The sequence below is a fragment of the Puma concolor genome, chromosome E2, assembly GCF_028749965.1.
Source record: "Puma concolor isolate L17-30 chromosome E2, mPumCon1.1.hap2, whole genome shotgun sequence".
NCBI lineage: Eukaryota > Metazoa > Chordata > Mammalia > Carnivora > Felidae > Puma > Puma concolor.
Window position 1 is genome coordinate 50240248 of NC_141681.1, and position 13652 is coordinate 50253899.

Genomic DNA, 13652 nt, shown 5'->3' on the forward strand with positions numbered 1-13652 from the left:
TGTCTAAGTGATAAGACATACAATCTACTCTGAGCCTGGAAACTGGGATTCCCACCCTGGGAAATACTACCTCTGGTAGGGGGCTGTGTGTGTGTGTGTGTGTGTGTGTGTGTGTATTTGTTTGTACAAGATTCGTGCAGGGCTAGCTAGCCTGGATCTCTTTGCTGGGGTGACTTGTGGGGAAACTGGGTTGGAGTCAGTTGGCCATCACTTTTCCCAAAAATGTCGGCTTCACCAAAGCCAAATATTTCCTCTGCACCTGGTGACAGCCCAGAAGTTTCCAAACCAGATGTCCAAACCTAAGGCTCTAATCACACATGCTCCCCTGAGACAGACAGCCGCCCTGCCTGTGTTCTTCCTGTTCTCTCCACTCTCCAGATGTCATAGATTCCCAGGACTTTAAATAGCATCACTGGTGACTTCCAAATCTTTATCTTCAGCTCAAACCCCAGACGCCCCCCCAACCATGAGACAATCATTTGGATGGTGACAAATAGGAGTCTCAAAACCTTAAAACAGGCCAGTGTGACTCCTACGGCCCCCACCTACACCACTACCGTCAGATTGGTCAACTGTATACTACTAGATTCCCGAGTCTGACCGGCCTTTCCCGCAGCCGCCGCTCTCCTAACTGCTCCCCCTGCACCTGCCACCACTGCTGCCCCCTCCAGTGGACTACAGACCACCCCCTGTGTAAGTCAATTCGTATCGCTCCTCATTTAAAATCCTCCAAAGAGGGGCGCCTGGGTGGCGCAGTCGGTTAAGCGTCCGACTTCAGCCAGGTCAAGATCTCACGGTCCGTGAGTTTGAGCCCCGCGTCGGGCTCTGGGCTGATGGCTCAGAGCCTGGAGCCTGTTTCCGATTCTGTGTCTCCCTCTCTCTCTGCCCCTCCCCCGTTCATGCTCTGTCTCTCTCTGTCCTGAAAATAAATAAACGTTGAAAAAAAAAAATAAAAAAAAAAAATAAAATCCTCCAAAGAGATTCCATAAGTAACATCCAGAGACACCTTACCCAGGCCCAGAAAATCCAACAATGATGGGGCCCCCACCCGGTGAGCAGTCTCAACTCCCTCTCTGCTCTGCCTTTACTACACTCCAGCCACACATGCCAGGCTGGCTTCTGCTTCAGGGCCTTTGCACTTGCTGTTCCCTCTGCCTGGAGTGCTCTAACCCAGAACTTTACAAGGCTGTCTCTACATCATTCAGGACTCTACACATGCCACTTCCTCAGACAGGTCCTCCTTGACCTGCCTGGCCAAAGTAGCACCATTGAACCTCACCCTGGCTTTATTTCTTCCTAGCACCCTTCAACACCTGGGACTATCCCGCTTGTGCGTGTCATTATCTGTGTCCATACTCTGGAATCCAAACTCCTGAGGGCAGGCGGTGTGTCTTCCTCACTTCCCCAGTACCTAGGACAATGTTCACTGCAGAGGCTCAAAAAAAATGCTCGACTGTGCCCACTAGAGTCTCTCGGCCTGCAGCCCTCCCGAAGATGCTCTGTAATGCTGGGCTTTCTGCAACTGTATTTCCCAGATTCCCTCCAGAGCTGTCTTCCTCAAGTTCTGCCCAAGAGAGGTCTGGGCAGAAGGTAGACAGAAAGAGGGGGAAGGAACTCCCCTCACTTTGGGCTGCTGGAACCCCTCTAACAGCAGCGGCTCAGGCTCCAGTGCATTTCTACACCCTCAGCACAAGGTACCGTGCCTCTCTTGTGGTGTAGGTACAGCCGCACATGGCCTGTCCCTCCAAACTCCTGTTGGGTTCTGGTAATGTCCCTTCTCTTTCTGTGCCCAGTCCTAGAGGTGGGAGCTTTGTGCAGACACGAATATCTTGGGGGCCTCAACTGTCCACATTTGTGCTTTCAGCCTTCAACCAGCTGCACACCCAATCCCCTGTGTTCAATCCTCTCTTTGGAATTCCTAGCTTGGTTTCCATAGCTCAACCAGGCCCTGGGGAACTGAATGACCCCCGCCGCCCCGCCGACCCTGGCAGCAGACTATGTCTCTTGATTCCTAGTCCTCTCATATCCTTAGGAATTTTTCCTGATGAACAGATAATTCTCTACATCTATGCTTAGAAAGCCCTGTCTTATGATTCCAACTATATGACAATCTGGAAAAGGCAATACTATGGAGAAAGTAAAAAAAAAAAAAAAAAAAAAAAAAAAATCATTGGTTTCCAAGGATTGCGTCGGGGGATGAACACAAGAGGAATTTTAGGATAGTGAAAAGTCTATGATATTATAATGATGAACTCAGGTCATTACGCTTTATCCAAACCCACAGAAGGTGCAACAAACACCAAGAGTGACTCCCAGTGTAAACTATGCACATTGAGTGATTATGCTGTGTCAATATAGGCTCATCAGTTGTAACAAACGGACCACTGTGGTGGGGAATGTGGATGCCAGGGGAAGGTATGCGTGTGTGGGGGCGAGGAAGTACACAGGAAATGTCTCTATCTTTCCCTCAATTTTGCTATGAACCTAAAACTGCATTAAAAAAATAAAGTCTGGTTTAAAAAACAAACAAACAAACAAAGCCCTGTCTCAGGGCAGAAGAGGGCTTAAGCATGCTGCTCCAGGAACTAAAATCCATCCGTGGTGTTTTAACGAGCTGTGAATTTCTGCCTTGACGATTCTGAGATTCATTGATGTTAAGCTGTGATGGTTATGAAAGTCTCAATTCAAAGAGTGGATAAATGTCAGGTTCCCAGATTCTGAGCTTCTAGGATGAAAAGTGTGGGCTTTGACAGATGCTTTGGTATGAGATCCTGTAACAGGCATCAGGATGCAAACGCTCTTTGTGGCCAAGCAGGGTACCATAAGCAGTGAAGCAGGCAAGGTGTGAGGGGTCCAGATGCCACATGCTGAGGAATGGGCACGTGGGAGGGAACGCCCATTAGCAGGAGGTAAGCCTTCCTCAGCTCCAGAAAGCTACTGCTCCTTGGGATTGTGGGCTCAGCGATCGAGATCTCACGATTTTCGAGGGAAGCCAAAAAACCTCCCTTTTGAGGTGAAATCTGCCCAGTTTTAAATGTTGGTAACCCACATGATTAGAAGAAACACGCTCCTGGCCAGTCAGACGGTGGCTGTGGAGAGCCAGGCTGCCATTTCTGGTATGTGGCTTCATGGTTAAGAAGGTACGCACCGCATCCAGTCGTCTGGAATCACAGCTGCGTTCTGCTTATTAGCCGTGTGACCGACCTGTAGCAGCTAAGTCAAGTTCCCTGTGCCCCAGCTGGAGCAGCTGTGAAATGGTCACGATAATAGCCCCTGTGCCTCTAAGGGCTACGACGAGGACTCAGACATGGGACGCAGAGCCCAAACTGGTAGAACAGCCGGCAGGGCCCGGCCCTCTGCCTCTCCCTGACCTTGTCCTTCCCCTAGTCTTCCCCTGCCTTCCTCAGCAACGGGTCTCATGCCCTAAGTGTTCTTCCGCCAACATCCCAAGTAGGGCCCCACTTCAGAGCCTTTGCACTCACCGCTCCTGTAGACAGTGCAGGGGCCCCACTCTTCCCTACTCCCCATCTCTGCCTGAAGTCCCCCTTTCCCTGAAGCCTCCACGACCACCCTCTTTGGAACTGCCGCACACACACACACACAAGCCTCCCCACCCACTCTGTTTCTCTTCACAGCACTTACTACCTTCTAACGTTCTATACTTTTTATATATTTTACTTAAATATCTAAGTCTCTGTCTTCTCTATAATAGAACCTCCACAAAGGCAGGGATTCTTGTTCATCATGTTTACTGCTCTACTCTCAGCTCCCAGAATAGTGCCTGCGTCTGGAAGGTATTCAATACGTCATTGTTGAATGAATGAATAAATAACAGCCCCTACCTCATAAGGATCCGATGCGATTGTCCATACAAAGCGCTTACAGGGCCTGGTCCACCGTGAGTGCTGATTTAATGATGGCCATTATGGTCATTCAGGTTCTATTCTTGAAGGTTCTTAGTTGCCAAGCTTCTATGAGTTAACACACGTAAAGCGCCTTAGAACGGGGCTTGGCACACAGTAAATGCTCAATAAATGGCAGCTATCATTATAATTAGGCTTCTATTTTCAAAGGAGCTTTGGTGCCAAACTTCTATGAAGTAGCACGTCCCTTCTCAGAGCGAGAGCCAAGGTTTCAACAGAGCTGTAAGGAGCTGGCCCTCTGCTCCCCTCTGCCCTCATCCTTCCAGCTCTGCCCTGACAGGTGGCAGGCTCCTGCCTCCTCCCACCCAAGTGCACAGCCCCCTCGCTCTCTCTGGTCGCTGTCACCTCCTCGGGGAGGGCTATACTATTTAAAATGGCAACCGCCTTCCAGAAGTGTTCTCCCTTCTCTGCTTTATTCTTCTCCATGGCATCTACCACCACCCAGCATTCCCTCCAGCTTGATTACTATCTGTCTCTACCAGTGGCCCTGCCCACTGCACCCCCCCACCCCCTGCCTCAGCCCCATGTAAGCTCCAGGAGAACAAGGATTTTATGTTACTCACTGCTAAATTCCCAATGCTCGGCATACAGCAGGGACCCAGAAGATACTGCTTAAATGAATTAATGGATCACAATCCCTTCCTCACAGAGTTATTCTAAGGACCTGATGATCTCATGCAAATAAAATGCAGCACTCTGGAAGTGCTGGGGAAATGGCAGCTGTAATTATAATTAAGGTTCTATTTTTGTAAGTTCCTAGATACACAACTTCTATGATTCAATATATATAAAGCTCTTGGACTGGCACTTGGCACCCGGGAAGCACAGCTCAGATTATAATTAAAGTCCTCTTTGTAAAGGTTCTCAGGCAGTGGCAGAGAACATCGACTGTCCTCCACAAACCGTTTTCTGCTTTCTGGGCACTGGCTAGACCTGCCTTTCCCAGACTCCCTTGCAGGGAGCTGTGGTCATGTGACGAATTTCTCAGCAAAGGAACGTAACTAGGAGCAGGCTGTGCTACTTGCAGGCAGGGGGCCTGTCCGAGATCACGTGTACCTCTCCAGGCTCACCGTCCTCTTCCACCGGCAGGACCCAGGCCACGGCCACTCAGCCATGACCACGTGGACGACAGCAGGCTTAAGGGATGGCCTGGGTTCCCAAATCACTATATGGAGAAGGGTTGCCCACCTACTGGAAACACCCACCCTGGACTCTATTACATGAGTGCAAAACCGTTGTGTTGTAAGTCATTGGGTCTATGAGTTAAATATACAGAAGCCACCTGAACACAAGCCCTTAGTAAATGTTAATAGTCTTGGCAACAGTGATCTTAAGCTTCCCCCAGGGAGGAGCCAGGGGAGGGGGGAGGGGGAGGGATAAATGCCCCAGGCCCCGTGCCTCGCACACTCAAGCACACTCAAGCGTTTACACACATGCATGCACACACACACACCAAACACGCTGGACCGACACACACGGAATTTGGCTTTTATTCTGGCCTTCACACATCTACTGCTAAGACGACACAGATCGGCGGTACCCCGTCCCACATGACCATTGCGACCACCCCAATTTCCTCAGCCCCCTCCTCCCACCCCACCCCTTTAGCCAAGCTCCCTGGGTGGGGGGCTCTGCCTACACCTCGCCCCGGGCATGCAGCATGAAGTGCCCGTGCAGCTCCCCGAGGTTGTCGAAGGAATCCTCACACTCCGTACAGTGATAGGTGCCCTCCTCCTCCTCATCTTCCTCCTCCTCCTCCCTCCCAGCTGGTCGACCCTCCCCAGCCCGAGGCGGCTCCTCCTCTTCCTCCCCGAGGGCCCTGCCTTCAGGGGCTGGAGCTTCCTGGGGGGCTGTAGCAGGGCAGCAGAGCCGGCAAGGTGGGGTGCCTGGTGGGGCCTCCCCAAGGGGTGAGCGGCCACAGAGCTGGCAGGGCTGGGCTGGGGGGCCCGGGGGCTGGGCTGCACGGGGGGCCCGGCGGGACGGGCCCCCCCGGCCCCCCCCCAGGCGTTGCTTCACCTTGTAGCCAGGGTCATATTCAGGATCGTCAGTGGCCTCCTCCTCCTCCTCCTCCTCATCTTCTTCCTCTTCGGAGTCTGGCTCTGAGAGAGTGTATTCAGAGTCAGAGGAATGCTCAGGGCCTGTAGGGGGATGGACAGGGAGAGTCAGAGGCATGTGAGGACAGGGCTGTGCCCCTCCCGGGGCCCCATTCAGACTCACCACAGTAGGGAGGGGACAGCCAGGACACAACCCTGCCCTTCCCCATGGAAGAATCCCTGTCACATGGAACACGGCCTGGCACACAGCAGACACTCAGTGTCTGTGTATTAAGCAGATGAATGTCTTGCAAGAACTGCATCTCCAGGGTTTAAGAAGGACAAAGTAACAGTAATAAAAACAGTACCAGTAACAGCATCCACTGCTACTTTAAGAGCCCTGTTCTTCTATATTAACCTACCGAATCCTTACAACAACCCTTTGAGGGACGTACTGTTGTCATCCCTAAGTGATAAATGGGAAACTGAGCTACAGGGCGGTTAGGCGACTCACTCGCCTCCAGTCACACAGCTCTAACAGGGAAAGCTAAATACGGGCAGTGGCCTACGCCAGATCATTTTAGGAAGACAAACACCTGAACAGGATTCAAGCAAATTAAAACACATACATATATGATATGTGTGATAAATGTGTGTGTGTGTGTGTGTGTGTGTGTGTGTGCAGTTGAGTGAATGAAAATATTGATTTGCAAGTACAGATATATTGCTGTGATTTCATGAGCATGCAGAACATGTCTAGGACAAGTTTAGGTTAAAAAAGGAAAAAGATTTGAAGACGCCATACAGGAAAGGGTGACACCAGTGCATGCAGAGCCTGGGTCTGGGAGGAGGGAGTCCCCACCACAGCGGCACAGGTCTGCCAAAAGCATCCCCTAGGACTGCAACAGCCTTGCCCTGTGTCCATCCTGGCCCCTCTTCCTCCAGCCCAGAAGGGTCCTGTGAGAACTGAGTCAGCCACACTGGGCTCCTCGGGGCTCCTCCACCCTGCACGCACACACCTGCCTCAGGGCCTTTGCTACCTTTTTTACAGATAAACAAGGCTTGCTCCCTCCCCTCACCAGGTCTGCTCAAGTGTCACCTTCTCAGTTTCACCCTGGTCACACTGTCTAAACAGCAATCCTTCCCCCTACGCTCTTAACCGCTTTGTTCTTCTCCTCCACTTACTGTAGGTGACATCTACTCATGTGTTTACTGCCTGTCCCCCAAAGCAGGGACTTTGGTTCATTGCTGCATCCTGAGCATCCAGGACACCTTCTCTGTGCCTGGCGTTCATTCAATTTGTCAAACCTTTTCTGAGGCTTTTCACATGTGCTGTTCCCTCTGCTGGGAGTGGCCCAGCCAGGTTTTCCACATCATTCTTTAGGACCCCGTAGGAAGCCTCCCTCCTCAGTGAGATTGTCCCAGGTCTCCTAGGCAGCCAGTCACTTTCTTTTGCCCTCTGGCTGTCCTCACCCAGCCCTGAGGGCTGTGCCGGTACAAAATCCTTTCCCACCAGACCAGAGGGCGGGCAGGCCGGGTCTGACTCACTGCTGGGTCCCCGGCATCACCCAGCTTAGAAGAATGGGTTATAAATCTTGGCCTAATGTCCCTCCTTGCAGCTCTCTCTTGTTTCTGCCTCTGTCCTGCTGTCCCTCTGCCGTTTAACATATGTTTCCTGAGGCCTCGGCATGGGCTGGTCCCTCTGCCTGGAAGGCTGTTCCCCACTCTGGCCACCTGGCGACCTCCTACTCATCCTTCAGGACCCTGAACAGGTTCTGTCATCTATGGCGGTGGCTCCCTCCACCCTGGCTCCTGCTGGCCCAGCGTCTCCCCTTGTGACTGTCCTAGAGGCTGTAGCCATCTGGGCCCCAACAGGTCTCCCCCATCAGACTGGGAACCCCTTGAGGGCAGGTCTGACTCATCTTGGGGTCCCCAACACTGCCCAGCCCAGGACGTGCGGGTCGAGTGAACAAGGGGGGCCCGAGGCCCTGATCTCCCCCATCGCTCCAGGCCTTTGGCTCTGCTCTTCCCCCACCTGGTGACCTTTTCTTCTCTAAGAGCAAACCCCTGCTCCTCTTTAAGGTCCCAGCTCACACATCACCTCCTCTGTGAGGTCCTCCATGCCTCCTCAGGTAGTTAGTGTCGCTTGTCTGGGAACTTCTGCCCCTGCCCCCGCCTCCAAACCCCAACATATCCTGACCACCTGGATAGTGACCTGGAGACTCCGGGAAGGCAGGACCTGGGTCTGACCCATCTCCATGTCCCCAGCAACGCTGCATCCCCAGTCAGCCTCAGAAGATACTCGCTGAATGGCGGCAAAACATGGAGGCAACCCCTCTGGCCTTCACCCCTCTTTCTCCTCCTACCACTGACTTCACACCACCCACCCTCCAGGGGCTTCAATGCCCACTATGACTTCATGCAGCTGGCCTGTGAGAGGCAGTCAGGTGGTTGTCCACGGCTACCAGTCTTTCATGTCCACTGTGACTTTCAGGATCACAAGCCCTTTTGTACCTACCATGCCTTCTCCAGCTACGAGACCCTCAAAGCCCAGCACGTCTCCAGCATCCACTGGACCCTCGATGTCCCCCGTGCCTCCCAAGCCTCCCGCCTCCTTGAAGACCACCAAATCGGCAAAGACCAACAGTGCTTCAGTGCCCACCAAGCCATCAACAGCCCCTAACTCAGTCACAAGCCCAAGCAGTTCTAGGTCTCCCAAGTGGGCAAGTACGAAGACAGCTGCTTCTAAACAGTCCAGCAGCAAGTCCCGAGCCCGGAATGGGACAAGAACACCCAGCAAAGCCAGCACCGACACCAGGGCGAGGAAGGCCAGCACCGACACCAGGGCCAGGAAGGCCAGCACCGACACCAGGGCCAGGAAGGCCAGCACCGACACCAGGGCGAGGAAGGCCAGCACCGACACCAGGGCCAGCAAGGCCAGCACCGACACCAGGGCCAGCAAGGTCAGTGGGGTAAGACTCCACCAGCAGAGGGGCACACACAGCCGGGGCAGAACTCCCAGAAGAAGGGGAAGCCGCAGCTCCAAGAGGTCACCCAGCAGAGCCAGCACTACCAGCAGGATGAGAACTCACGGTGCCACCCCAAGTGTGCCCAACAGGATGAGAACTCCTACTTCCCAGAAAAAACAGAGTGGGGGCAAGAGTTGCAGCCGGCCTAGAAACAACAACCGAGAAAGAAATAAGAGCCAGCTTAGAAGTGTGAGCAGAGAGAAGAGTTACAGCCCACCAGGAGCCTCAGGCATGGGGAAGAGTTCTGGGCTGGCTATAACCCCAAGTAGGGCAAAGAGTTACAGCCCCACTGGAACTCCCTTCAAGGAGAGAGGTTCCAGCCAGTCTCCATCAACGTCAAGGAGGGTAAAGAGTTATAGTCAGATGGTCACCCCTGGCAGGGAATGGAGTTACAGCCCAAGTGAAGTATCTAGCAGGCTCAAGAGTTACAACCAGGATACTGCACCCAGCAGGACCCAGGGTCACAACCGGTCTAGCGCCCCCGGCAGGACCCAGAGTCACAGCCGGTCTAGCACCCCCGGCAGGACCCAGAGTCACAGCCGGTCTAGCACCCCCGGCAGGACCCAGAGTCACAGCCGGTCTAGCACCCCCGGCAGGACCCAGAGTCACAGCCGGTCTAGCACCCCCGGCAGGACCCGAAGTGAGAGCCCGTCTAGCACCCCCAGCAGGACCCGAAGTGAGAGCGGGTCTAGAATGCCCAGAAGGGCAAGAAGTCATAGTATGGTGAGAAGTCACAGTTGGAAGAGAAGTCACAGTAGAGCAAGAAGTCGTACCCGGAAAGGAACTCGCAGTCAGATGAGAAGACACAGCCAATCTAGAATCCACAGCAAGGGGGGAAACTATAACCAATATAGAATGCCCAGAAGGGAAAGAAGCCCCAGCCAGGAGAGAGATCACAGACGATCGAGAACACTCAGCCAGGAGAGAAGTCATAGCCCATCTGGAACCTCCCACAAAGAAAGAGATCACAGCCGATCTAGAACTTCCAACAGTGAAAGAGAGCACAGCCAAACCAGAACCCCCAGAAAAGAGAGAAACCGCAGCCAACTCAGAACCCCTAGAAATGAGAGAGATCACAGCCAATTCAGAACCTTCAGAAAAGAAAGAGATTGCAGCCAATCCAGAGAGGAGAGAGATCACAGCCTATCTAGAACCTCTAGCAAGAGAGGTCACAGCCAATCTAGAACCCCCAGCAAGGAGAGAGACCACAGCCGATCTAGAACCCCCAGCAACGAAAGAGACCACAGCCGATCTAGAACCCCCAGCAACGAAAGAGACCACAGCCGATCTAGAACCCCTAATAAGAAGAGCAATCCTAGCCAATCTACAACCCCCAAAAGTCTCAGCCAGAAGGATTCCACTAGCAGGGCACATAGTCCCAGTCAGAACAGAACACCTAGCAAGACAAGGTGCCCTTCCCCCTCCAGATTTCTCAGTGGAGCCCCAATTCCAAACCAGGATGATATTCAAGGTAACGCCGCCATCTCTAAGGCTGCCTCACCTGGAGAGAGGTCCTCATCGTCTTCTTCCAAGCTGGCATAGCCCCCAGTCTCAGCTGGCTCACGGGTCTCTGTCATGGCCAGGGGAGGAGACAGGAGACAGGAGCAGAGGAGCAGCTAGGCAGTGTCCCTCCCCGGCCAGCTCTCCACAGCCACACCTCAGCCACAAGATCTCCAATGCAGGATGTCAGCAAAGAGAGCGGGATGCTGGACAGGGGAAGGAAAGGCTTGCGGTGACTCAATAAATTTTTACACAGCACCTGCCTCTCAGGGCCCAACTGTGTGCTCAGTGCTGGGGGAAAGGAAAAGATAGCCCCAGCTCCTCTGTAGATCTTAATTTCCCCATCTGGGCAACAAAACCGTCCGTGGTTCTTGTTCAGCGGAATGGGGAAAGGTAACATTCCAAATATTTAGCAGCGGGTACTAGCAGGGGCACCAATCAGAACTGAGAGTGGAACAGGGGCCTATCCAGGAATTAAGGCTTTGGTTGCTGGACTGTGGGAAAGTCTGGGGGCTGGGAGAGGGTCCAAAGTGGCAGTTGGGGGTAGGGATTATTTGACGTAGTGGTGATATACTAATCGGGCTAGAGGTATTTCAATATTTAAACAAGCGGTACGGCCGCCCTAGTTCGCGTCAGCCCTAGTTCTATACCTTGGCAAGATGGTGTCCAGGTCTGAACCCCAAGTCTGCCACATTCTAGCTGTGTAGTTTCAAGCAAAGGACCTAATCTCTCTAGCCTGTTTCCTTCTCAGTACAAAAGGAGCTTCCAGGGCTTAACTCATGCAGGCCTTATAACTACGTTGAGACAGACTGTCTCCTTTGTACAGATGAGGAAACTGAGGCACAGAGAGGGTTAACAAGTAGCTTAAGGTCACACCAACTGGTTGATGGGTGGACTAGGATTTGAAGCCATGTTATTCTACCTCTCATAAATGGCCCCTCAGCTGAAATTTTTTTTTGAAGATTCAGTAGGGCTCATTCGATATAAACTACTGGTATGTGGCAGTTACTGCAGTAACAGTGGCTGTTAATACTCCCACTCATAACCCTTTCTATACACCCCAGCCATTCCAGACTTATCATCTCTCCCTGTGCACACCAGGACTTTTCACATCTAAGGGTCTCAGCAAATCCTGCTACTGCTGCTTAGAATGTCCTCCTTCCCCACCGTCTACCTAGAGAACTCCTACGCATTCTCCAAAGCCCACCTCAAACACAAGAACCTCTGTACTTCCTCCCAGCCCAAACACCACCTCCACCTCTTCCAAGCTTTCTGAGTCCTTTCCTTCCTATCCCTCTTCACCAGTATCTCGCTACACACACACACACACACACACACACACACACACACACACACACAGAGCAGTTCTTTTGTCTTCCACTGTAATCTTTGGCAGTAAAGAGCTAGGAAGAGCAAGTCAGTGAAAGGACTGGCAACCTCAGCTACGCCTCTTTATGCCAAGGCCCGTGCTGGGTACTGGGTATACAGTGATGGGAAATACACAATCCCTTCAAAGCCTGGAAGTCAAGTTTAATGCTGGGGACGGAAAAAAAAAAAAAAATTAAAAGTGAAGCCTGGAGGAGGCTGAGGCATGGGAGGGCTGGTATCAGTGGTAAAGGAGCTTTCTAAAGACACCCCTGAATCTGGGCTTTAAGGACAGAAGATTCATAACTGGCAGAGGACAGTTCTTATAATACCCTATTGCCTGTAGGGTCCCATTTAACTGAGGAGTTCTACTTTAAGCCAGGATAATTTGCCAAATTAAGTAAATAAAAGCAGACAATGCTAGGTTAAATGTGAATTTCAGATAAACAACAGAAAATTATTTAATATACATAGGTTCCAAGCAGTATTTGGGATAAACATTTCTAAAAGATTATTTATCTGAAATTCAAATTTTAAGTGGATGTTCTATGTTACCTGGCAACCACACACTACAATCAGGACTACCCAGGAGATTACCTGGAGACGTTGCTCACCAGTCCAGCCTACCCTCCCCCAAGCCCACATCACACAAGGACCCTTCCAGCGTACTCCAGATGTTAGGTGGAAGCATTCTTTGGTGCAGTCCCATTCCTATAAGGACTATGGTGGCCATACTGGCTTCCACAATTTTAAAGGGTTATAAATGACACTCCCTCGCTACCACAGGGAAAACACAGTGCCAAGACCCCACTACATTCTGAACCTACAGCAACCAACTCCCAAGATGCCCTGTGAGAACATAAAAGGCACCCGTTCCCACAATGCAAGGGCAAGGAGGCCAGAGCAAAACCTTACAACAGACAATAAGGACCAGTTCCCACAATGCCCTGCGGCAATTCTTCCCGGGATGCCTTGGGCCTATAATGACCGCCTTTCAAGGTGCTCTGCGTCGAAGCACTCCAAGCGTCCAAGATGCTGAGCGGAAGGTGTGTGACAAAAGGGGCCGGTTTCCCAAAAGGAGCTACAATAATCCTTCCCAGAATGCACCAGGCCCATAACGACTAGCAGACCGACTCCCACAATGCCTTAGGGCGGGGCGTCCCGTTTCCCCAGGATGCCCCAGGGCTGCACGGAGCCGTGTTGGGGGAGAAAAGGGAGCCTGGGTCTCGCCCTCCGGCCATGATGGGCCAAGACCGCTGCCAGCTCGCCCCGGTGATGGGAGCCGTAACTCCCATCATGCAGCGGTGCCGTAGCGCCCGCTTCCCAGCATGCCCCGCGCACCCCTATCCCTATCCCGGACACTCACCGGCACTAGCTGCCCCCGCTCTGGCTCGGCGGCGGCGGCTGCACGCCCGAGCTCTGCGCGTGCGCTGCAAGTCGGGTAGGAGGGTGTACAAGCGGCGTGAAGCGCCTAGGGCGCTTGCGCGGCGAGGTGGACCATTCCCATTGCACAGTGGGGAGAGGGGCTCTCCGAGTCGGGCCATCGACTAGGCCCGCGCAGGGGCTTCCGGACTTTGCCCCTTGCTGTCCAGGTTTACTTGGTACAGTCCGCAGCTAGACGGAACTAGAAACTGCGAGGCTTGCGCGTGCGTGAGCAAGCAGGAACGCGCCTTACAGAAAATGAGATGAGCTAGGGGTTGGGGGCGCCAACTAGGCTTGGATCTTGGATTTGAGGCTTATTTGCATAACCTTAGCGCGGGACAATGGGAGCCCTACGGCGCTGAAGGGGTGATTTGCATATT

General features: G+C 52.7%; 1 protein-coding gene and 1 long non-coding RNA gene across 3 annotated transcripts; both read right to left on the reverse strand.

The window, feature by feature from the left end:
- Positions 1-2225: 2225 nt before the first annotated feature.
- Positions 2226-4403, reverse strand: LOC147573639 (uncharacterized). The gene is made up of 2 exons (XR_015244925.1): positions 3843-4403; positions 2226-2867 (listed from the first exon to the last, which is right to left on the reverse strand). It is a non-coding gene; the product is annotated as an uncharacterized LOC147573639 (long non-coding RNA).
- Positions 4404-5391: 988 nt separating this feature from the next.
- ZNF428 (zinc finger protein 428) lies at positions 5392-13528 on the reverse strand. 2 transcript variants are annotated; one of them, XM_025914955.2, is made up of 3 exons: positions 13217-13528; positions 10487-10691; positions 5392-6061 (listed from the first exon to the last, which is right to left on the reverse strand). In XM_025914955.2, the coding sequence occupies exons 2-3, from the start codon at positions 10560-10562 to the stop codon at positions 5559-5561; spliced, it is 579 nt and encodes a 192-aa protein (XP_025770740.1). In that variant the 5' UTR covers positions 10563-10691; positions 13217-13528; the 3' UTR covers positions 5392-5558. The 2 variants fall into 2 exon arrangements, with proteins under 2 accessions (XP_025770740.1, XP_086546115.1); XM_086689989.1 differs by lacking the exon at positions 13217-13528 and adding an exon at positions 12766-13105.
- Between the last annotated feature and the right edge of the window lie 124 nt (positions 13529-13652).